Consider the following 25,120-nt stretch of genomic DNA (forward strand, 5'->3'; position numbering starts at 1 on the left):
CAAAATATACTATAATTCTAGGCCATATATTTGAAACATACTTCAGAACAGGAGCCATTTTTCACTGTAAGTCTTGTTAATTAAGGAGCACGTATGCTTCAAATCAATGAAAGGAAGGAAAAAGCACCAGAGGTGATACTAATAAACCAACACCAACCTCCTTACTGACAACCCAGGGGACCAGGCTGTACTACACAACCCATTTGTAATCAACTTTACTACTGTACATTTATAAAGCATTTGACAAAAACAGTTATACATACATTGCCTTATTTCATCCTCAAAATAACCCTGAGAAATTGTGATGATAGATATTAATTCCATCAGCAGGGGCAATAACAGAGAGATAAGGAATCTACCTAAAAGTCATATAGCTCAGATGGATGTAGAAATGGAATTCCATTTTTGATAGTGTAACTCTGGTTCAGCTGTTCAGTGTTCTCTCCACAATACTTCATGGTTACCCATAAAGAGGGTGTGGTCATCTATTTCATTTTAATACTCAATATCTATGTTAATGTTTTTTTAATTAAGTTATACTTAACATGAGCTGATACATGAATAAGAAGATTTTAGACAGTGCTGTGGGAGCCAAGCAAACAAGACTTCTAGAGACACTTTATAACCAAAACAGCTTCAGTTTTATATTTTGAACATCAGAGTCCTGTACATCATTTCATTTGAAAACTAAAAGACCAAGGTTTGACTTGGAAAATGTTAACTTCTTGTACAAAAGCAAGTTACCTAAGGCAAAGCTACTGTGAACTCTTTTGGCTAGTATTATTGCCTATTTTATAGACTCGAAATAAAAGACCTAAAATTTGAAATAGCATCTTCTCTTACCTTTAGGTAAGACCACTTCAGCCCTAAATATAGAAGAATGAATTTTACTTTTAAATAAGGAAGAATTTCAATTATAATAACTAATGATACACTTTTAGGAATCTGTATTTAATTAGAAACGAACTCAATCTTCATTTCAAACACAGGAGACCGTGAATGAAAGATCTCTATCAGAAGAAAAGGTACTATGTAAAGTTTAATACAACTAACTAGAAATTCTGCCACCAATATTTAAAGGAAATACAAAAGCACCTATTTGTAATGATGTTCAAGTAAAGGTCTGTCTCAGTTGACTTTCCACGTACCTTATGGGAATAATGGGGATCCATGATCCGCGCAAGACCAAAGTCACCTATCTTCAGCACCAAGTCTTCAGTGTTAATGAAAAGATTAGCTGGTTTGAGATCTCTGTGCAGTACGTTTGCAGAGTGAATATATTTGAGCCCACGTAGCAGCTGATACATGAAAAGCCGGGCATGCTCCTCCAGTAAAGGGCCCTGCTCTAGCACATTAGCCAAATCCGTCTCCATATACTCCTGAACAATGTAAACACTGTTCTGTTCAGTAAGAGAGCCCACATCATCTGTTAACTGGCTTCCACTAGGACCAAGAATTTCAAACACTTTCACAATGTTATCATGGTCAAGTCTTCTAATAATTTTGATTTCACGTAGAGCATGTTTGACACTCTGGGGATCAGTAAGGACAATTTTCTTGATGGCTACTCTTTTGTCACAGTCATTGTCTACAGCAGAAAAAACCAAGCCATTGCCTCCACAACCCAATGGTTTTAAGTCCATATACCTAGAGCCCAGATCAAAACCATGAATGTTCATGAGACTTTCAAATTTCTCTGCCATTTTGAAACTCTTACTATTGCCTTTTCCTTTCCAATTGTTGAACTTGTGTAAACAAGGAAGAAAACTGGCATCAAAAGGAAAGATCTTTCAAAAAGGGAGAAGAAAAATAATTTTGCTTCCACAGCAAGATGGTTTCTTGATGTTCATTGCATATGCCAACCAGGCCCGTTGAGTTCCCCTTAGATTTAAAGCTCAAAAAGCTCTCCTCATATTGAGAATTAAATAGATTGCAGTACTCATAGTTCAAGAAAGGGGCAGCGACTCTGCAGACATCTAAAGAAAACACTCGAGAAACTCAAACGGAATGAAATGACATACTATGCACTCAGATTTACTGTGCTAAACGATTTAACATTTAACAAAAATGTGAATAAATATGCACACAACAGGCTTCTATGAACATTCTCCTCACAGTGCAGATACATTCAGTGTTGGACTGGTCCTGAGCAGCATCGTTCTAAGGTGCCAGTAAGCACTATTTCTGTTTTGCTTCTTTTCTTCCTTTGTTGCTGTATATTTCAACAGGAAGCCCTGGCAGCTGTTGGTTAACAGATGTCTTTTGTTAGTGATCAGGTGGCTCCAGCTCACCACAATCACAGTCAAAACTACCGTCCATCTTACTCTGATACAACCTAGGGGATGAGAAAAAAAAAGGAAAATAGTTAACATTGCAGGAAATGCTTTTTTCTTCAACTCTGTAAATGACACGAATTAGGCATTCAGCTATAAACTATTACTAGTACATTCGACTTATTTTATAGTCACTAAACATTAAGATTACCTTCAATCAGAAATAGCTATCTGTGTTGTAAGTCATTCCCCATGTGTTGCCTCAGACTCCAGATCTCACCACACTAGGTTCTTTGTAATATTTAGGCTCATTAGGCTGTATCATTTCTTAAAAGCCAATGAGTAAAGGAAGGGAAGTTCAGAATATTTTTACAGAATTCTTTAGAATTTTTTGATGCTTAAACATTAGTAACACAAAAGAATAAACAGTCCACTTGGCAATTTCCCTTCAAGGAGCACTTCCTACTGAAACGCTTGACAACATACAAAATGCTCACTTTTCTTGTAGTGGCAAAATATTAAAGACAGCTAAACTTTCAATAACAGAAAAAATAAGTTATATTCACTTAGTGGACTACTGTATAATAAAAAAATGAGTAAAGATGGTTGAAATCACCAAATATACACTAAATTTAAAAAGTAAATTGCAGATGGAAATGTGCTGAAACCAGTTATATCAGGTTCGTAAATACGCAAAATAATGTTATTTTATGGTTGTATACATATGTACCTAAAGTGTAAAAAACATACATGAGATTGATAGCAAATTCATTAGTAATTTTCTTGAAGAATGAGGGAAGGGATTAGGATCAGGGTAGTAGTACACAGTACGCTTAAAATATATCTCTAATGTGTTATTTCTTCTTGAAAAACTGAAGTATGCTAAATTATTAGAATCTTATAGAGCTCAATGGTACATATGTGAAGAGCTCATACTGTAACAGGGTGCAGCCAAGAGGGGGCCCCCATAAAGGGATTTGGAAAGGGGTCCAGAACTCAAGGTGTTCTGGAAATATTAAGATGTCCTCACACCTTCTTCCCACAGGTGTGAGTTGGAGCAGGGCCATTGAGAGCTATTTTGTACAGCAAAAGCTTTGCAGCTAACCTCTGGCATGGTCATTTAACATATCTATAACTTTTAACTGGTTGCACAGATACGTTAAATAGCTGTGGCCATGCTCTGAGCCAAGGGGATAGAAGTGACTTCCACCCAAGATGTAACTGGGGGCAGGTCCCCGGAGTTACAGCGTCTGTGTGGGAACTTGGAGATGATTGGTTCCATGACATGGGGCCATACCTGCCCAGACTCACGATGGCAGCCCAGTAAACTTTGAATAATACAGGAATGCTGGCAAGTGTAGTCGATTGCAGGAGGAGTTGGAAATGGGGCTGCAAAGGAGGACTGGCTCAGGGATTTAAACCCAGACACGGTAGCCATTAAAGAGGAGGAAACCATGCAGCTGGGGCAGTGCAGAGAGAAAGCCACGTGCTTCTGGCAGAGTGGTGACCCCTGCAGCCATGGCAGAAGAAAGAACCATGCAGTTTTGGCCAGAGTGAAGACCCCTGCGGCTTTGGTAGAGGAGGCCTACATGGCTTTGGGGTGCTCCCTTTGGCCACATGGCCTCGGAAGCAGGAGAGACTTTGCCTGGAAAATGAGAACAAAGAACTCTTGCCAGTAGACCATGAAAAGGTGCCGTGTGGCTTTGGATTAATTAGAGATCCTGCCTGGACGGCGACACAGCTGATGGTGCCAGCAGCCTGGAAACACAGACATGTGCTCTTTGCCTGAGTTATAGTACCCTGAATTAGGGCAGGGGGAAAAGGAAGCGCTGTGGGCATCTGTGGTTATCCTAAAGGACTTTTATGCTTTAATGGGGACACTGGGTCACTACTTTAAGTCTGTATAGCTTTAAATAAACCTTTCCTTTTCACAAATCCCTGGCATTGAGAGACATCTTTCTGACTGGTGTAGGACAATCGAGCCCAGTATGTGGTCCAGACCACCTGTATCAGTATACTGTCCTTGGCGGGCGGGGGGGGGGGGGGAGGAGGTCCCCTTGGACCTCTGTTCTGTAAACAATATTATAGTGGCGGGGGGGGGGGGAATAGCTTGACAAGCAAAAACACACAGATGTCAGAAGGCAGTAAGTGGTGTGGGAAAAATAAAAGAAAGGGGGCAGGGGTTGGTTAAGGAATGCCTCTCTGGTGGTACTGGAGCAAAGCTCTACGGGAGGAAGTTCAGGAGTGGATGGGCCTCAGGGATGTTATGTAGGAGTAACTGTTCCAGACAAGAGGGACTAGCACTGAAGGTGAGTATGCATCCCAGACAAACAGCTAGGAGGCCAAGGTAGTAGCTCATTTAAATGTGTATGCAAGTAATATAGCCCAACCCCTAGATGATGGAAAAGCTTCCTGTTGCTGACTTTTGATCTAAAAAGGTGATACAGATGCAGAACTCCTTTATTCAAGGGACCAATCATTTAAAGACATTGAGAATTTCAATCACCTTCAGCTGTGGCTTAAAAGAACCACTGAGTCTCTCAAACACATCAGCTGTTTCACAGCAGTAAAGGTTTCATATACAATAGGGAATCTGACTTAATTCCCCACCTGCTTCACATTCCTACATACTTCACATGTGGAAATAGAATATTCTAAAAAATATAATATGGTAAGAGTACTTGCCTCAACCTGAACAAATCTTCAATTTTGAGAAATCAACAAACATGAAAAATTACTGTGTAAGAGAGAAACTGATGATACTAATAACTCAAAGACTAAGTAGATAAATAATCCTTATGGCAGCAGCTTTATTTAACAAAAATATTTACTATCCCTGAGTTCTTTTAATAAATATAAGCACTTCTTGTATTTGCTTAAAATTGTGAAGGATGACAACAGTATAATAGCTTTCTTTGTTTTACTATAACAGAGATGGTTTCCTCTGTCTGAAAGTTTTTGTAGGCTTCTCAGAAATCACATTTAAAAAAAGCAAGACTCTTAAAAATTCTGTAGCTTGTCAGTCTATTTGTAGTAAAACAATGAATAGCTAAAGTTTGCAAATAAACTTTTGAATTTAAAAAAATACTTCAGATTTGTATGCCCCATCAATTTTTCCTATTTGTGTACATGTTGACGGTTCTTATTTTCTACCAAATATCCTAGAAAAGCAGTATTTTTCAAAAGCTCCAGTAGTTTGAAACTTTTATTTCTAGTTTCCACCTGAAATAGGGTGGTTATTCACATCTGCCTTCCTGCCCTAAATGTAGACAATTCCTTAAAGCTCAGTTGAGTCTTTTTGATAAATGTACTTTAAGTCAATTCTATAAACTTGATGTAAGAACAATAAAAATCTCTAAGTGCTCTCTTAAGTTTCTACTTCACTAATAGAACAATCATAGTCAAGCACAAATAATGCTTCATCAAAAATGGCACCAATATTATGACAGAATAGCACTATAATTGGAACTGCAGCCAGACTGGAGACACGAGAATGAGATCTTTCTCAAGAACCCCTCCCCATCCATATCTGCCCCGTTTAAATTTTTTCGAGACCAAAAAACATCACAGACTGGAAACAAGTAAAAGGGTGAAAATGCCTTTTCAGAAATCTCAGTGACTGATCGACGCTTACAAGGGCAGAGAGTGGGTAAAATTTCATCTTGGGGAAGGTAGGAGCCTATGTCTATGCTCAGAATTGACGAGTCCTCATTATATTATATCAATAGATTCAGATGATGGCTATAATGAAAGTCTTCCACAGACTTCAGAAATATGAGACCATTCTAAAGAGAGATGGTAACATTTATCAACAAAGCTGTAATTCCACTAGACAGTGAGGTCTGTGCCAATTAAAACAGTTGACAATAACTGCTTCCCCAGTGATCTGCTCATTATTCTCTGAGTAGTATTCTTCGAAGTCCTTCAACATCCACTAGAACAAAAGCTACTGGAGCACCTTTTCATCCAAGAGCTTAGAAAGTAAGCCCACCTTAATTAGTAAGTTGGAGGTAATGTTATACTTCTGCAAGATAAAGTAGGTCCAGTAAATGCTTCCAATTTAGTAACGCTCCATTCAGCAAGTATTCGCTAGTTACATATTATGTGCCTGTCAATATATTGTACTAGGAACCAGGGATAAAATGGTAAGTAAAAATAAACTTGAGCCCTGCCCTCATGGAGTTTACAGTATGCTAAACTGTTTGTCTCCAACCATACAATAAAGTAACACAGGAAAAAGGGGAATGAAAAGGGAACAAGTGGTACCAAGGAATGGTACAGAATGCTATGAGAGCCCACACACTGGGGAATCTGACCTAATTAGGGAAGTCAGGATGTGTGTGTGCCCTTAAGAGCAAAAAAAAAAAAAAAAAAAAAGCAGAAGCCTCCCATGCTCACTTAGTGACCATGAAAACAGCTTCCTCCTTATCCTTATCATCTTGACCCTTATAGCAGTTACCGGTATATTCCAAATCCTGATCTCCCCAACCACCTCCATCTTTCACATCAATCATGGAGCTCCTTGGCATCACTAAAGCAAGCAGGTACAACTCAACTCCACCAGCAAATTACTGGTCAGAGCATCCTCCATCCACATCAATAACCTCTAGAAATGTCCTATTTATAACATTTTCACCACCATCTTTCATGTTTAACTTCATAAAAGCAAAGTTCAAGCTCAAGAAAGATCTGAGGTTCCATATTTCTTTTGCACTTTCCACACACTTCAAGGGAAGAAAAGGAACACTAAGATAGCACAGTAACTTAAAATGGCTCTTCCTCACATCCTTCCAATTTCTCTACTGCCAAATGTTATCCATTACTATTAACCTAGTGCTGATACTGTGCTTAGAGAGAGATCACTATTTAAGCTTTAATTAGGTCAAAGTTGCTTTGTTTTTAACAATTTGATGAATACAAAGTACAGAGAATGGTTTATAAGAATGCAGTTGGCTTTATGCTTTACCAGTGGTCTTCATTCAGTGATCCACCATAATATAGAGGTAAAAGCTCTCTATGTAGCCCAGGCTGAGTAGAAACTACCTACGTTTATAAGACAGTTCCCTGAAACTGCATTAGACACAACTGTCTCATCAAGCATCCCTTCTTCTGTAAATGAACTCCTGCTTTCTTGTCATTTAGCCTAGCCCCCAGACCAAGAGAAATACACATATTCTGATTCAAACCTAAGTATATGAAATAAAGTTATAAAATGCAAATGAAAAAACATGATAGTAGAATAAGTTCACTCTGTCCCATCACCCCTATTCTATAGAAAATGGGTTTTCTTTCCTTTCTTATCCCGATACAACCTGACCTGTGTCATAAGGGAGCCTGGATGTGCAAAGCAAGTTTGAGATAAGGGCCTTAAAATATAAAGGTTACTTTTCTGGTCTCTCTTCCATTTTCCACTCTGCAGCTTCTCAGGTTAAATGCTGATGAGGGTCATCTGGCCTGATCACACTTGCTGACAGGTTTCCCCCTCCTCTCTCAACAGCTCTTGCCTATTTTGCTCCTCTCCAGGGTCAAGTGAGTAATTTGAGTTAACTGGAATCCAGCCAGCCTCATGTCGTCTCAGCCAAAACCCAGCTGCTACTGGAGAGAAGAGAAAGATTTAGCTCTACTTATAGTCACTCAGAACTGTCTCCTGACCCTGACACAGAGAGGAGTTGTTATAGGAAATTCACCCTTCCCTAAAATCACATCTCAGGCTCTCATTTAGAACTACTAAGTTGCAAGGGCAGGGCAAGCCAAAAGCTACAGCTTAACTGCTTGCTCATATGTATTCTTGACAATGCCCTTGCTGCTAATGTAGAATAGTCAATTCTGAGTTATCAGGAACCTGCCTCAGGATTTGGACCTCAAAGAGGCCTAGAGTGCAGATAAATTAGTGTCAGTGAATGATCTTAGGAACCTGGGGTAGGAGGGAAGACCTTAAATTAAAACACCAAAGCCCAACAGGCTTTGCCTGCTACCAGGAACTACTGCTAGGTAGTGAAACTTCCAAAATTGAAAACAGATGATTACAAGGTGGCACAGTATCCAAATTTTCAAAACTTCTCTTCCATTTCCAACCTCCACGCTTAAATTGTCTGAGTCTTTGCCAAAATCCATTTTAATTGGCCTTTCTTTAAAAAGCCATTATAAAGTAAATGCCACTATGTTTATTTTGATGCTCATATCTAGTTCTATTTACTCTAGGATATTCATATTGGAATATCAGTACTTCACAGACCAGATGAACAAGATAATCAAAGAATCTCTAGACCCTTCCAGTTCTAAGAGTCAATGATCTATGAAAGCACAGTGTAAGTCTTTTATTTCACAGATTTTTGTTCCCAAGCAATTATGGTGATATACCCAGAAGAGCAGAAATGTGACTGAAGAAACCATTCTAAACTGAATAAACAAACAATCCCTTCTACAAATTTATGGCTAGAAATTTAAAAACAATTTAATAACCCTTTATCCCCTTTCCTATCTACTTCTTGCCCAAGCCTTCACTTGTCTCTTCTCCTAATGTTAAGGAAACACTGGAGCAAACAGACAAGCAGGAGACATGGTGGACAGCCTCCTTCTTCAGGTACCTTTGGATATCTGAGGATTCCAACAAACGAAAATTAACAGAAATTTCTGAGCCCTGGCTGGTGTAGCTCAGTGGAGTGAGCTCGGGCCTGCGAACCAGACAATCGCAGTTCGAATCCCAGTCAGGGCACATACCGGGTTGCTGGCCGATTTCCTGCAGGCCAGTTCCCAGCAGGGGATGCACGAAGGCAAACCATACATTGATGTTTCTCTCCCTCTCTCCTTCCCTTCCCCTCTACAGATAAATAAATAAATAAAATCTTTAAAAAAAAAAAAAAGAAATTTCTGTAGCAGTCAGGACAGGTTAGTAACAAATAACCCCAAAATCTCAGTGACTTATTAAGTTTTACTCATGCAACAAGCCTCACAAAGCTGTCATCTAGACTGTCAAAGCAGTCACCAGTACTACTACCATTGCCACTCAATGTGCCCCAAAGAGAAAGTGGAAATATATCACTGGTGCTGAAAACTTACATCCAAAAGTAATACATTTCACTTGTATTCACATTTTATTCACCTCTGATCACACGGTAACACCTACTTCAATGAGAGGGGAAGTGCAGTCTCACCATGGTCCCACAGCAGACAGAACCAAGATGTTTTGAACAACTATGAGTAAAACATCTTTCATTCTTCCCCAATGAAGAATGGGGAAGTTTTTTTTATTCAAAAAAACTGTAATAAGGCCCTGACTGGTGTGGCACAGTTGGATGGGCATCATCACACAGAGTAAAGGGTCACAGGTTCAACTCACTATCAGGGCACATACCTGGGTTTCAGGTTTGATACTCCATCAGGGCACCTACAAGAAGCAACTGATGTTTCTCTCTAACATTGATCTCTCTCCCTCCCTCTCTTTCACCTTCCAAACCCATCTTTCTAAAAATAAATGTAAAAAAAAAAAAAACCTATTGAGTGCTTACCATATGTCAGGCATTGTTTCAGGCATTAAGGTAGAGAGCAGGAGCTGATCAAAAAACAAAAAAACCTAACCTCACTGACTGTGCCCTCACAGAGCACTGTAGCAGTAGATTCCTCCCTGTCCTACTAGCATCTCTTTCTCCTCTTTTTTCTAGTAGCATTTTCTTCCCCTTGTCTTGGCCATCTTCCCCAATCTAATTTAATTTAATCCCTATTCTTCAGATCCTCTATTTTTTATTTTCCAGGGCACCATTCCCCTCCCCTTTGCTGTAGCTCTATTTTACCTTTAAATATATTTTATTATGTTACTACAGTTGTCCCATTCCCCCCACTCTTTTCCTCATTGCCCTGCATCCCCCTCCCACCCACATCCCACCCCGTTAGTTCATGTGTATGGGTCATACATAAAAGTTCTTTGGCTTCTCTATTTCCTACACTATTCTTAACTGCCCCTGTCTATTTTGTACCTACCATTTATTCTTCTTATTCCCTGTACGTTTTCCCCCATCCTCCCCTCCTCCCCCTCCCCACCGATAACCCTTCATGTGATCTCCATTTCTGTGATTCTGTTCCTGTTCTAAATGCTTTGTTTTTTTTATTATTTTTTAGGTTCAGTTTCTAATAGCTGTGAATTTGTTGTCATTTTACTGTGTCATTTTTTTCTTAGATAAGTCCCTTTAACATTTCATATAATAAGGACTTGGTGATGATGAACTCCTTTAACTTGACCTTATCTGGGAAGCACTTTATCTGTCCTTTCATTTTAAATGGTAGCTTTGCTGGATAGAGTAATCTTGGATATTGGTCCTTGCCTTTCATTACTTGGAATACTTCTTTCCAGGCTCTGCTTGTCTGCAAGGTTTCTTTTGAGAAATCAGCTGACAGTCTCACTGGAACTCCTTTGTAGGTGACTTTCTCCTTTTCTCTTGCTGCCTTTAAGATTCTCTCCTTCATTTTAATATTGGGTAATGTAATTATGATGTGCCTTGGTGTGTTCCTCCTTGGGTCCACCTTTTTGGGGACTCTCTGAGCTTCCTGGACTTCCTGGAAGTCTATTTCCTTGGTCAGTTGGGGAAGTTCTTCATTATTTTTTCAAATAAGTTTTCCATTTCTTGCTCTTCCTCTTCTCCCTCTGGCACCCCTATGATTCGGATGTTGGAACATTTAAAGTTGTCCCAGAGGTGCTAAAGCCTCTCCTCATTTTTTTGAATTCTTGTTTCTGTATTCTGTTCTGGTTGAATGTTTCTTTCTTCCTTCTGCTCCAAACCGTTGAGTCGTGGTTTCCTTCCCTTCACTGTTGGTTCCTGGAACATTTCTCATTTCACTTTGCATAGCCTTCACTTTTTTCCTCCATTTTGCAACCATACTCAGCCACTTCTGTGAGCATCCCAATCACCAATATTTTGAACACTGCATCTGTTAGGTTGGCTATCTCTTCATCACTTAGTTCTATTTTTAGAGCTTTGATCTGTTCTTTCATTAGGGCCGTATTTTCTTTTTCTTGGTGCACCTGTTATGTTGTTGTAAGGAGTGGAAGCTTAGGTATTTGCCAGGGTGGGGCAACCCACATCGCTGTGGCCTGGCATTGTATGTGGGGGAGGAGTCAGAGAGGGAATAATGCTGCTTGCTCAGCTCTGGTGGGTTTCAGTCACTTCCCCTGCTACCCACAAGCAAATTGGGGTCTTCTGGTGCTGATTCCTGTGCGGGTGGGCTTGTGTACATTCTAAGACCCCAGGCCCTCTCCAACAAACTCACCTATGAGGCTGGGAATTTCCCCCACCACCACAGCAACCCCCACAGGTTTTTACAGCCAGAGGTTATGAGGCTTTATTTCTCGTGCCAGAACCCTGGGTTGTGCAGTCTGTCTCACTCCCCAGTTGTTCTTCCAAGTTATCTCCACACAAATGTGGGACCACCCAGTCCATCAGCCACTACCCTGTCTGTTCTGGTCTGCCAGCAACCGCCTAGGCCTCCAGCCACTGCCTTGCCCCGAGTCCTCTCTGCCCAGTTGCTCATCTCCATCCCTCCTACCAGTCTGGATGAATGTTTCTTTTTTAATTTCTTGGTCATCGAACTTCTATACAGTTCGATTTTCTGGCAGTTCTGGTTATTTTTTTGTTTTTTAAATTATTTGTTGTCCTTCCTTTGGTTGTGTGAAGAGGCAAAGTGTATCCACCTATGCTTCCATCTTGGCCGAAGTCCTATAGCACTATTTTAAAATAAAAGGTTTGGGAGTAAGTATTGATTAGTTTTACTGACATTTTCTGAGCATGGTACCTGGTACTTAGAAGTCAACTTTACTGAATGGCCCTGGCCAGGTGGCTCAGTTGGTTGGAACATCATCCCATGCACCAAAAAGGTTATGGGTTCGATCCCTGGTTGGGACACACACGGGAGGCAACTAATCAATGTTTCTCTCTTACACTGATGGTTTTTCTTTTCCTTTCTCCCTGAAAGCAATAAATATATCATCAAGGAGGATTAAAAAAAAAAAAGCCTGTACTAAATGGATTGGTATATAAAGTACATGCTTCTTGATAGTAAGAATTTCCAGAAAAGACAAGCTCTACCCACAACTTTTTCAGAATCTGATCACATTCTGACCTACCATGGAAACATCAGTGATGACCCCTCGATATGGTACTTTCTTTTCCAGGCATTCTCCCAGGAGCTATACCCTATGGCAGGAGTGTCAAACTTATTTTCACTGGGGGCCACATCAGCCTTGTGGTTGCCTTCAAAGGGCCAAATGTAATTTTAGGACTGTATAAATGTAACTACTCCTTAGCTAGGGGCAAGGAACATGGCACTACCGCTGGGTAGAAACAAGGTGCCAGGCCAGATAAAACAAGGTGGAGCCAGATTTGGCCCACAAGCCTTGTGTTTGCCACCTGTGCCCTACAGTGAACACATAAGTGTGTCTGCCAACACATGCGAAGCAACTGATTTCAACCCACTGAGACTGAAGAAAAAAAAACCAACTTCAGTTTGTTATAACTCGTTTTGTTTCCTTGAGGTAATAGGGAGAAACTGTGCCACTGAAACAGTGTCCTATACAACCAGGTAAGTAAAACTCTATGAAAAGTTCTATCAGTTCATATAACACACAGGTATCATAAAGATACACAAGACCTTAACATTACTGATTTTACTCTTCTTCAGTGCATCTTAGCAGGGTCTACAGCATCTACCACCACAGCTTTCCAGACTGCACATCAAATACAACTGCTGTCATTTTTTATCTAACCCTGTTGGAGGTCTGAAGAAGGCTACACTGTGCAAGGCCATGCAAAACATCTTTGGACTCTGATCAAATGGAGAGAACCACATGATTGGTTGGAGAGTTCCCAATTCTAAAAAGTGATTTCAAAATGGCATGTAACTTTTCTGGAATATCTTTCCTCCTTTGCTTCTCATTTTCTCCAGATCTGGACCAAGCTTAAAAAAAAAAAAAAAAGAATGTAAGTTTACCATCAGATTCACACTACAGTGCGTCACTTTGAAAAATTCCTGTCTGATTTCACTAAGCTCATATTAAAAGAAAAAAAATGAGTCAAAAAGATCTAACATCTAGCCCTGGCTGTTGTGGTTCAGTCGACTGAGTGCCAGCCTGTGAACCAAAAGGTTGCTGGTTTGATTCCCAGTCAGGGCACATGCCTGGGTTGTAGGCCAGGTCCCCAGTTGGGGTTGTGTGAGAGGCAACTGATGCCTTTCTCTCGAATATCAATGTTTCTCTCTCTCTCTCTCCCTCCTTCCCTCTCTCTAAAAATAAATAAAAATCTAAAAAAAGAAAAAAAAAAGGATCTGATGTCTACCCAGGATCTTTGACTAATCAGTTGGCAATCAAAGCATTTCACATTCCCAGGTCTCAGTTTCTCATCAGGTAAATGATGTAGCTAAACTGTATGATTTCTGTAGTCTTTTCCAGCTCTGAAATTTTAGTTTTAATGAAAGGCTCAGGACTTCCATTTCTAATTAGAATGCTGAAAGATGAAAGACATCATTACTCTTGCCCTATAAACCATGACGAGATGGATAAACTACAAAATCAGTTTTTAAAAAAACACTCGGGGGGGGGGCTGGGATAGGAGAAATAGACAAAAAACTGTACTTGAAAAATAAATTAAAATATTTAATCCAAAAAATAAAAATAAAATAAAAACAATTAAAAACTAAGGGTACAAAGAAATCTAAATAAATTCCAGAAAATGCCAAGTCCCTCATAAGAGAAGAGATCATGGTTGTTCTCATTTCTGGCAAATTGGGGGAAAAAAAACCCCAAAACCAAGGAATTTTCCACTAACAGGATTAAGAAGAAACCAACCAAATTTACAGACAACTTTTAGTGGCTGCATGTGGATTCAGAGAACACATGACAATTTAGAGGAGGTCCAGTTACAAGCCCCACCTGCCAACTCTTCCCTGTGAGCCTTCAAGGAGTGCACAGGTCTAAGGCCAAGTCAGGAAAGTTGAGAGAACCTCATGAAGCATATAGACCTCTACCGGGTCCACAGCAGCTACCCTCTAGAGGTGGAGACAAAACCAGAAAGCATGAGATAAACCTCTCTGAGGCATTCTGAGTGTAAGGCAAAGAAATACAGCAAAAACATGAGGGAAAGAAAAACTGAGGTGGGACTGGAAAACAAAGAAAACATCCAAGCACTCTAAAGAGCTGGAAGCTAAGGCTGAAAAGCAGAGAGCCCCAAGGTTCAGAAAACTAATAGGGCAGAAGTACATGAAGAGATAATGGGCAGCCCTGGCTGGTGTGGCTCAGTGGATTGAGTGCTGGCCTGCAAACTGAAAGGTTGCTGGTTTGATTCCCCATTTAATGTTTATTAATATTCACTAGAAGTACTGAAAGCCAGAAGAGAATAGAACATTATCTTTGAAGCACACACACACACAAAAAGAGAAACTAAATCAATCCATAATTCTATATCTAAGGAAATCTATTCCAAAACTGAAAATAAATTAAAGACATGTTCAAAAAGACAAAAGCAGAAAGAATTTGTCTGCAGCAGACTTACACTACAAGAAATGCTAAAAGAAGTTCTTTAGGCCGAAGGAAGATTACATCCACGGGTATTTAGAAAGGAACAAAATCCCAAACAAGAAAGGGCAAATTACTGGAAAATATTAAAAGTCTTACAAAATCTACCCACATGTTTAAATATCTCTAAGAGACTGTTGTTTAAAACAAAAAACAATGTATCATGGATTTACAGCACATGTATTGATACAAGTAAAATAGAAGACAAAATAAAAGAGGATAAACTGAATCACGCAATTGTAAACTTTACAGTATTGGTGAAGTAACTTTATTATTTAAAACAAACTATAACTCATGAAAGGCTCATGGATCACCTTTATTCCACAAGGTTGTGAAACACCTTCTCCCTTTTCTGACCATTATGTTTACTTAATAACATGTCCATCAATGAGGAATAAAGGAAAAGAGAGAAGACTAAATAAAACACCAATTTTTAAGTAATGATTTATTTTGCCATGCAGTTTTTATGTACTTTTAAATCAATAATAATAAAACTACTACTTAACATTTAAATACTACAGCTTCTTTCGTAATTCCAAAGGAAATGGTAATGAAACATGTAAAGCAGGATACATGGACATATTTTTTTTTTAAGATTTTATTTATTTATTTTTAGAGAGAAGGGAAGGGAGGGATAAAGAGAGTGAGAGAGTAGGAGTCACGCGCCCCCTACAGGGGGCCTGGCCTGCAACTCTCTGAGCCACACCAGCCAGGAGGATACATGTACATATTTTAATTGAAATAATTTCAAGGGTTCTACTTTCTGCTTTAAAAATATACAGTTTGAAGATATTACAAAATTATGTTATGGAATATGGCCCCAAAATTCTAATTTGAAGATATAAAGAACATATTTAGTTCATAGTTATATCACATTATGAACAATTATAAAAGCAATTAATTTCTAAACATATTTGTTTATACTATAAAGAAAGTCATAGTACTGAACAATAAAAGTTTTTTAAAGATTTTATTTATTTATTTTTAGAGGCGAGAAGAAGAAAGAGAGGGAAAAAAACATCAATGTGTGCACCCCCTACCAGGGACCTGATCCACAACCCAGGCATGTGCCCTGACTGGGAATCAAAACAGCAACCATTTGGTTCACAGGCTGGCACTCAATCCATTGAGCCCTACCAGCTAAGACTGAACAATCAATTTTTTTTTACTATTTGAATTTTGAAAGAATATAAGGAGCAAAATATATATATATATAAGGAACAGCAAGCTTTATTAAGAACGTATTATGTGTGAAGCATTGTGCTGGGCATATACTCTTACACTAACTCCTAACAACATTGCAAAGTGGGTCATAAGATTTTTATTTTAGAAAATTTAAATAACGCATTGAAGATCACACATCAGTGAGAAAGCCAGGATTTGAACTTCAGGTTTTTAAACCAAAGCCCATGATCTTCTCTCAAGCAATAATGTAACTTTTTAATTGACAAATACAGTACACATGCACCACCCCCCAACCCTTTAAGAGTAGAGTGTATGTCCGGCAGGACATTCTTCTGCATAACCAAATATAACCATCAAAATCGGGAAATTAGCCCTAGCTGCTGTGGCTCAGTGGATTGAGCACTGGCCTGTGAACCAGAACATCCCCAGTTCGATTCCCAGTCAGGGCGTGTGCCTAGGTTGCAGGCTAGATCCCTGGTTGGGGGTGTGTAACAGGCAACGGATTGATGTTTATCTCCCTCTCTTTCTCCCTCCCTTCTAAAAGTAAATAAAATCTGCCCTGGCTGGTGTGGCTCAGTGGACTGAGGGTCAGCCTGCAAACCACAAGGTTGCCAGTTTGATTCCCAGTCAGGGCACATGCCTGGGTTGCAAGCCAGGTCCCCAGCAAGGGGTGCATGAGAGGCAACCACACATTGACGTTTCTCTCTCTTTTTCTCCCTCCCTTCCCTTCTCTAGAATAAATAAAATCTTTAAAAATAAATAAAAGCTTTCTTTAAAAAACGTTTTAAGTATCATGAGATTAATACTGGTATAGTACAACCAACTAACCCCCAGATCCTATTTAAGTTTCCGCCACTGTACCAATAATATAGTCGAGAGGGGAGAAAAAGCATTCCAGAATCCCATGTTACATTAACAACTGGGTTGGCAAAAACGTCCGTTGAGTTCTTTCCATACAGTGGCTCTAGTAGCACTCAACTGTCTTTAACTTCACTCAAAATTTTGTTAGACTATACTGTGATAACTGTCATACTGGCCTGCATTAAAAAAAAAATCGAAACTGAATTTTTGTGCAGCCATTTTAATAAAGAAGATGAAAGAAAATATGCAACATTTTTGGTGTATTATGCTTTATTATTTCAAAAAAGGTAAAAACAGGGCCCTGGCTGGTGCAGCTCAGTGGATTAAGCACAGGCCTGCGAACCAAAAGATCGTGGTTTGATTCCCCATCAGGGTGCATGCCTGGGTTGCAGGCCAGTTCCCAGCAAGGGCCAGTTCCCAGCAGGGGATGCACCAGAAGCAACCATACATTGATATTTCTCTCCTTCTCTCCTTCCCTTCCCTTATAAAGATAAATAAATTTTTTTTAAAAAGGTAAAAACACAACCAAAACGCAAAAAATATATATATTTGTGCAGTGTATGGAGAAGGTGCTGTGACTGATCAAACGTGTCCATGTGGTTTGTGAAGTTTCTTGGTACTACTAACATTTTGGCAGCACCCCTGGCCTCTGCCCACTAGAAGCCAATAGCGGGATATACCCAACATACTCCAAATACCCAAATCAATAAAGTTACTGGTAAAAATTAAAAATGTGTCTTTTATTTTATGGAAAACACCATACAGACTTTTTGGCCAACCCAATACAACCCTTTAGAAGTTGAAAGGAATCAACTATTTTATATAGTCCACAAAAAGTCACTAAGCACTCGACATGTACAAGGCACTGTTTGATGGCACAGCGGAGAATAAGACAGTTAAGATTCTTCTGCTTCCAAAGAGTTTACACTCTAGTGAAGAAGGACTAATAAGTGAACTAATAACTTCAGATTTGGCCAACTGCTATGACTGGACAACTGGGAAATGGCCATCTAAGGAGCTGAAACCTGAATGAGAACATACCAGCACTGCTAAGAGATGGGAGAACAGCATTGCAAACAAAGGGAAGAGCAAAGACAGAACTCAGTATTTTGAAGGAAAAGAACAGATGCCATTGTATCCACGGAGTCCTGAGGAAAGGGAGTGGGAACTAATGTGGAGGTAAGACTGGATAGGTTGAAAGAACACAATGAGACAGGATTCTAAATTTCATAACTAAGAGATAATGAGAACTTTTGTGTGGTTTAATTTACATTTTTAAAAGATGATTCTGGTGACTGAGAAGAGAATGAACTGAGATCAGTTAAAAGCTATTTCAGTAGGCCTATGACATGATGGTGGCTGAGACTAGGCTGGTAGAAATGAAGACGTCAAATAGGAGACAGATTCAAATGACATTTTAGAGACCAAGAAAAACTGATGATTGACTAGATATGAGGGATAAGGGACCAAGAGGATTCAGGGATAACTCCTAAATTCCAATTATTGAGATTGGGAAGACTGAGAGAAGAATAATATGGGAGAAAGAGTTTTATTTTGGAACTGTTCAGTCTATTAGATCATTTACATAGGTGAGTGGTAATAGGAAGCAGGTAAATGAAACATGTGTCTGGAGCTCAATCAAGAATTCAAAACCAGAAACATAAATTGAGACTTATCCACATGAACATTGCATTTAAAACAGTTAAGTTGAATGAGACAGCGTAGGGAAAGAATTCAGAAAGAGAAGGGAAAAAAGTCCAGGACTAAACTCTGGGATATGACAATTCTTAGAGGTAGGAAGAGGACAGAAGATTCTAAAATAGTATGACAAGGTATGAGGTAGGAGAAAAACAAAGACTATGTGTGTCATAAGCTAACAGAAGCAAGTAGATGGGCAGAAAATAGTGGTCAACAATACTAAATGCTACAGCAAGATGTGGGTTTTGTAAATGTAATTCGCTGGTGGGTGACCTTGACTAGAACAATTTCAGTGGTGAGATGGTGCAGGAGTAGGTTGAAGAGCAAAGGAAAGTGGAAAGAGCATACAAAGACAACTCATGAAAATTTGCTTGAAAGAAGATGAGAGAAATGAGACAATAGCTAGAGGAGAAGAATGTGGAACCATGAGGGGGTTTGTAAGAGATTTCTGTATCCCCACTGTCCAATAAGGTAGCCAACAGCTATATATGGCTACTGAACTGAAACGTGGCTACCATATTGAACAGTGTAACTGGGGCACATTTGCATACTACTAAAAATGACCCAACAGAAAAGGAATATAAGAGAAGGAATCCAGAGCACAAGTGGAGGAGTCTACAAATAATACAACATAAGTGAAGCAAGGCCCAGAATTATACTACCATTAGAAACAACAAAACCTAAAATCAGAATGTATCTTAAACCTGGTTGGAATCCGAAGCATAAGCTAAATTACTGAAAGCTTTAAAAGCTAAGTAGTAGGGAAAGGAAAGATAATTCATATTTATTGAGTACCTATTAAGTGCCAGGCATGTTCTAAGTAACAAATACCCAACCGCTGCCTTGCAAGTTTCATTTTACAAAAGCACTGATACCCTGAGGGGTAAAGCAACTTCACTGAAATCACTCATTTAGAGAAGGTCAAGATCTGGACACAGGCCTATCTGACTTATTTGAAAATTAGAATATCCCCACTCCATAAGGCACTAGATCAAGAATGGCTCAATGTTTCTGTGCCTGGAAATAAATAACAAGTGACATACCAATTGGGTATAGCCATCTACAAGTGCCAACAAGCCTGGAAGTACTAGGCCAACAGCAAAAACTGTCCCCTCAATGCCATCCACAAGATAATTAAGAATCACTTACTTAACAGCTATTTTTAAATGTTTTAATCCAGTAGAAAATACCTTCATTGAGACAAGAGGGAAAATGTACATTCTTGTAACTTAGGTTATCACTTTATTGAACATAGGAGTTATCAATCAGAAACATAGCAATGTTTTACAATAATTATTAAAATAATATCTGAGCGTCATAGAAAAGTAAGTAGAAACCTACTATCTCTCCAATTTGTAAATGAAGAGAGAAATTATTAAACTGAGCCTAATCGGTTATTAAATTACAGCTTAGATTATTTTACATTTTTTGTGGGTATGATCATCCAGATCTGTGCTATCCAGTATGGTAGCCACTGTCGCTATTTAAATACAAATTAAAGAAAATTTAAAATTTAGTTCCTTAGGTGCACCACCTGTCAAGTGCCCAATAGTCACCTGTGGCTAGTGGCTACTTCACTGGACAGCACAGAATCCTTTAATCATCACAGAAAATCTTGCTGGATAGTGATTAGAGCCTCAATTTTCCTTTTGACTTTTTCAGGAGGGCCAATGGAAAGGGCAACTCAAGACCTGAATTTTCTAAATCGGTCACTAATCAGCTGAGTAACTATGTATACATCGCTTAGCAGTGCTTCTAAAAATGTACATTTTGAACCACCTGCAAATCCTGTTAAAATGTAGCTTCTAATTCAGTAGGTCACAAGACGGGGTCAAGATTCTACACTTCTAACAAACTGCGATGGGATGCCAACACTGCTGGTCCCAAAATCACACTCTGAGTACCAAAGTCTTAGGTCTCTGTGCGCCTGTTTCTTCAGTTGTCAAATGGTCTACCAGGAGCAAGATAATGTCCGTGAACTCTCTGTATACACTAACATTTTATAGTGTTTTGGTTGTACAGAATTAAATTCATGGAGATTCCATACTATACTCTCTGCAGAGGCAGTCTCTTTCCTAAAGTAAATGCTAGAATTTTAACAATTTTTGTGATGTCATTTTTTTCCATGAATAGACATATCAAGTTTAAATGAAAATCAATAGAAAAATGTTATTTGCTGTACAAACTTTCCATCTCTATACAACTTTTCTGAAGTGGATTAAAAAAGTTGGCATGTATGAAAGACATACTTTTAAAAACTATAAGCCCTGGCTGATGTAGCTCAATGGATTGAGCGCGGGCCTATGAACCAAAGGATAGAAGTTTGATTCCCAGTCAGGGCACATGCCTGGGTTACAGGTCAGTTCCCAGCAAGGGGCCCATGAAAGGCAACCATACACTGATATTTCTCTCCTTCTCTCCTTCCCTTCCCCTCTAAAGATAAATAAAAATATTTTTTAAAAAAACTACCAGTGTGACACCCTCTGCAAATATGCAGTTCAAGGACAAAAAAAACAACAACAATGCTGGATACAGTCTATACTGTTACCTTAAAAGCATCAGTCTCACATGAAAAGCAACTCCCTGGAAAAGGCCATTAACTACAATAACATTATTGTTGTTTTTGTAAGTCTCATGACTGTGAGCCATGAAACTGATCAAAATCCCCCAAACACTAGCAGGCTGTAGAGTAACATGACTGCCCACAAAACAGGCTGAAGGAACTGACAGGAGGCAGCCAACAGTGCCACAAAGAATTTGCATTTGAGGCATCTTCTTTCTATTTTAACAGGGGCCCTAGAAAAACACATGGTTCAAGTGGGCAACACAAACATGGAACCAGACAGCAGTCGTAAGGCTAAACATTTCATAAGGCAATAAATATATCTCACAGTAAAGAAGCTAAGATACCCAGTTTGTTTATAAATTCTGAATTATGTATGACAGCTAATTACCTATATTCTTAAATATATATACACGGGAAGTACTTGTTTGACCTCTAAGTGATAGGATGCTTTGAAAATCTATAACACATTTATACTTGTATTTTTATATTTCCTTTAGGAGGAAAAATATTTTGAAGTTTAAGTAAAACTTTATTAAAGTTCCTCTACATAAATCATGTAATGCTCTTCCAAAACCTCTCCAGAGATTTAATTCACATTAACAGTACACTTTATTGCCCACAAAACTCTTCAAGAAAGTCACTTTGAGAAAATAGTGTACAAAGAAAAATGAGGGAATGGGGAGTTTTCTATTCTCCTTAACAAACTGTTATTCTCAATCTTTTTCTTCTCAGTCTTATTGTAAGCCAATCTGCTAAACAGTTACTTTTTAGAATCAGTCAAAATATCTTAATACCAACTTTCAGTGTATGTCCTAAATGTGGAACTGCAGTGCCAACATATCTTTAAAAAAGACTGATGAAAAATAGTGCCTATAACAATACCTATTTCAAGTTGTCTTCATTAAAACTGAAAACTCATAAAGATCAGGAGAAAGCACTATGTATAAATTCCACCAGAATGAAAAGCTCATGTTCACATGAACTATTTTCTACCTTTACCACTCACCCATTTTAACTAATTTCTACATATTATAAAGATAACTTTTATATTACCAATGAAAACAAAAGGTTAATTTCTACCCACACCATAAAAATACTGTCCTTTGTAAATAATCTGTAACAAATCTCTCTCAATTAGAATCAAATATTTACTTGTAGGAACTAACCAGCCAATTTTACCTTTCCTCTCAACAAACATTATAAAAGTCCACCTGTAGAATACACAATCTTTTAAAAATGCAATTTAGGAAGTTTTTTTTTTTAGAGAAATTGCAGTTAATCCTGAGAGAGAGAACTGTAATGTGGACAGAAACATTTTAGCCTATCATTTAAAAAAATACAGTGTATAAAAAAAGGCCACGTAGCAGTCCGTGGGCAGGATGAGTCATCATCACCAACTCAAGACTTGCAGCACTTCAAGCTTCCTCCTACCCGACCCCATCCCCTTCAGCAATGTACCCTGAGTCAGCAATCCTTACCATTTTGTCAGTTATGAATTCTCACGATGCTTAAATGAACTTATGCAAAACACTGAAACACATTTAGTACTAGCACTTGTCATTAGAACATGTGCTTTTTCTATCGCAAAATTAACTGATCTTCAAATTAATCTTCTCTAGATTCTTAATTACAGATAGAAGTCAAAAGCTACTTTTAATCCTCCTCTGCAAACAAGTGAACTCCAAATTATGATGATATATACAAATTTTATAAACAATTTTCCATTTCCCAGAGGTTTTTTTGTTTTTCTTTTTTCCCTGAATAGTAATGATCTAGATGATAAAACATATCCTGCTCAAATTTGGCATTTCCTAGATGACAGCAATTACTGAATTTAGAACACCAATAAGCAATTTTACAAGTTTCATAAGCCAATACTCATTAAGTGATGTAGCTTACATGTGTGTGAAAGGACTTCACACATCTTGGCACACAGCAAGTCCTACATAAACAGTTTGAGCTGTGTGCCAAAAATATATAAAGTTTCTTCCAACCAATTCAAAATTACTTTTCAGATGTTAAAAATCTGACGTTTCTAAGAGAAATGTAGAGGCAATTCCCTCTTTGGATCCTACATTTATCTAGTCAAATTACTCTTCCCATCTCGGTTTCCCAGCGTTGAAGAGAGGCTATGTCCAATCAGAACTTAAAAAAATAAGGCAAAAAGAATCGAGCAATCAGAAAATTACTCTGAAGATGTTTATGCTTCATTTTGTCCCTTGTTAGCTTTTTTCCTCAACAAATCATCTTGTATCCGTTTAAAAATAAAGTTAATACTGAGTCTGACTTTTAAGGGCATTTTTAGCATTGAAGGAAAAAACACGAATTTTGCTGCAAATGCAGTAGGCTTCCAATTCCACATTACCGGTTCCCTTCACTGGACTTTTTCCAAGGAGCAAGCAAAAGAAAAAACAGGAAAGAAATAAAAAAGATCCTGCTTCACAGATCTCTCACCTAACACCTGAATCAGTCCTGTCTCATTACTAAAACCAGGAACAAAAGACGGCCAACACAGCTCTACTTTTCTGTGCATCTCACTAAATCAGATAAAAACGCACAGCGAAGACCCTTTTTAGTGAACTAATAAAAATCAAGTATAAAACAAGTTTTTCATTTGGATACTTTCACAGACCACCACTGAACGTCCCGAAGGCGGCTAAAGAAAGGCTGCAGCAGAAGAGGGTAGGAAATGAAGAATTCCGACTCACGAGTTTTCTGTATCTCATTTACGGCTAGACTCAAAACTTGGGCAGAGGACTTCAGGGCTCTGAGACGAGCCGGTTAAGTAGTGCGCGCTACGCAATTTGCCGAGTGCACTGGAGACTTTGCCCGGCCGGAGTCAGCTGAGGCCGACTCACTGGAATGGGATGGGGGAGGAGACGCGGGAGCATTTCGACAGGCAGCGTGCCAGAAAGGCGAGACTCCGCGCCACCTCACGCTCTCCGGGACGCCCCTCCCAGCCGCCACCCCTAACTGGCAGCCGGGCCGGGCCTCGAACCAGTGGACCAGAGAGCGGGCGGAGGTGCCGCAGCCAGCCAGCGGGTCTCCGGGAAAGGCGGGCGCGGCCCAGACCCGCTGCCGGCGAGGGGCGTGCCGGGTAGGAGGGGCGCACCAGCCGCTTTGCCGGCCCCACGCGGGGACCCCGGCCCGCCGACCCGCGCGGGGACACGCAGGCCAGGCCCAAGCTGGCGAGTCGGCGGGCGGGCTGGCGGGCAGGGGGCGGGTGAGAGATGGAACAAAAGCGCCTTTGTTGAGCGGCGGCCACCGGAGGGTCACATACAATGGAGGGAGCCGGCTCTGCCGCCGCCGGGCCCGCCGCGGCGCCCTCCCGAGCCGCCCCACCGGCGCACCCAACACACGTACATACACACACACACACACACACACTCACGGGACTTCTCCGACTCATCGAGGGAGTGTGGGGCCCACGGACAGCCCCCAATGTCGGCTCAGGTCTCCGGCTGTGCTGGCGGCAGCGGAGTCTCTGAGGCTCTCGCTTTGCCGCAGTCGCCGCCATGTAACCCCGACCCGCGAGAGAGGGCGAGGGAGAGGGGCGGGGCCTCCCAGCGCCACGCCCCCACACGTCACAGGCTCACTCCACGAGTTCCCCCGCCCCCGTCTGCACGCGCTGGAATTTCCAACGCCCGTGACTGGTCGCCCCGCTGGGGGGGGTGGAGCGGCTGGAGGCACGCGGGCTCATCAGCTGCCTCAGTGGGCTGGGCCGAGGCGGCAGGGAAGCGGACAAACGGCACTCTCTCTTCAGTTTTCCCCAGCACTAGAGCACAAAGTGCCAAACCGCTTACGACCATCTGCTGTGCATCTACTACATGCAAGGCACAGGGCTTCCAAGAGAACTAGGCCTTCCTTCCCCAGGATGGGCCAGGGGACGAGAAGGCTGAACATGAAGATGGATTGTCTAGAAGACAACAGCCCACTTACAAGACCAACTTGTTAGAGGCCAAGTGATAAGAGGGGCAATAC

The 25,120-nt window shown here is 40.0% G+C and overlaps 1 protein-coding gene across 2 annotated transcripts in view; it reads right to left on the reverse strand.

Moving 5' to 3' along the window:
* The window catches only part of MAPK6 (mitogen-activated protein kinase 6), a 42,850-nt gene extending 18,158 nt beyond the window's left edge, over positions 1-24,692 (reverse strand). Inside the window, exons 1-2 of one of the 2 annotated variants that reach the window (XM_037143044.2) lie at positions 24,531-24,692; positions 1,149-2,335 (exon numbers count right to left, since the gene is read on the reverse strand). In XM_037143044.2, the coding sequence (XP_036998939.1) occupies positions 1,149-1,703 (555 nt within the window). In that variant the 5' untranslated portion in view covers positions 1,704-2,335; positions 24,531-24,692. Of the gene's footprint in view, positions 1-1,148; positions 2,336-23,847; positions 24,011-24,530 lie in introns of those variants that run through there. The other variant, XM_037143045.2, reaches the window with a different exon arrangement.
* Between the last annotated feature and the right edge of the window lie 428 nt (positions 24,693-25,120).

This window comes from Artibeus jamaicensis, unplaced genomic scaffold (genome assembly GCF_021234435.1).
Source record: "Artibeus jamaicensis isolate MK-2021 breed Jamaican fruit bat unplaced genomic scaffold, CSHL_Jam_final contig_548, whole genome shotgun sequence".
Taxonomy (NCBI): domain Eukaryota; kingdom Metazoa; phylum Chordata; class Mammalia; order Chiroptera; family Phyllostomidae; genus Artibeus; species Artibeus jamaicensis.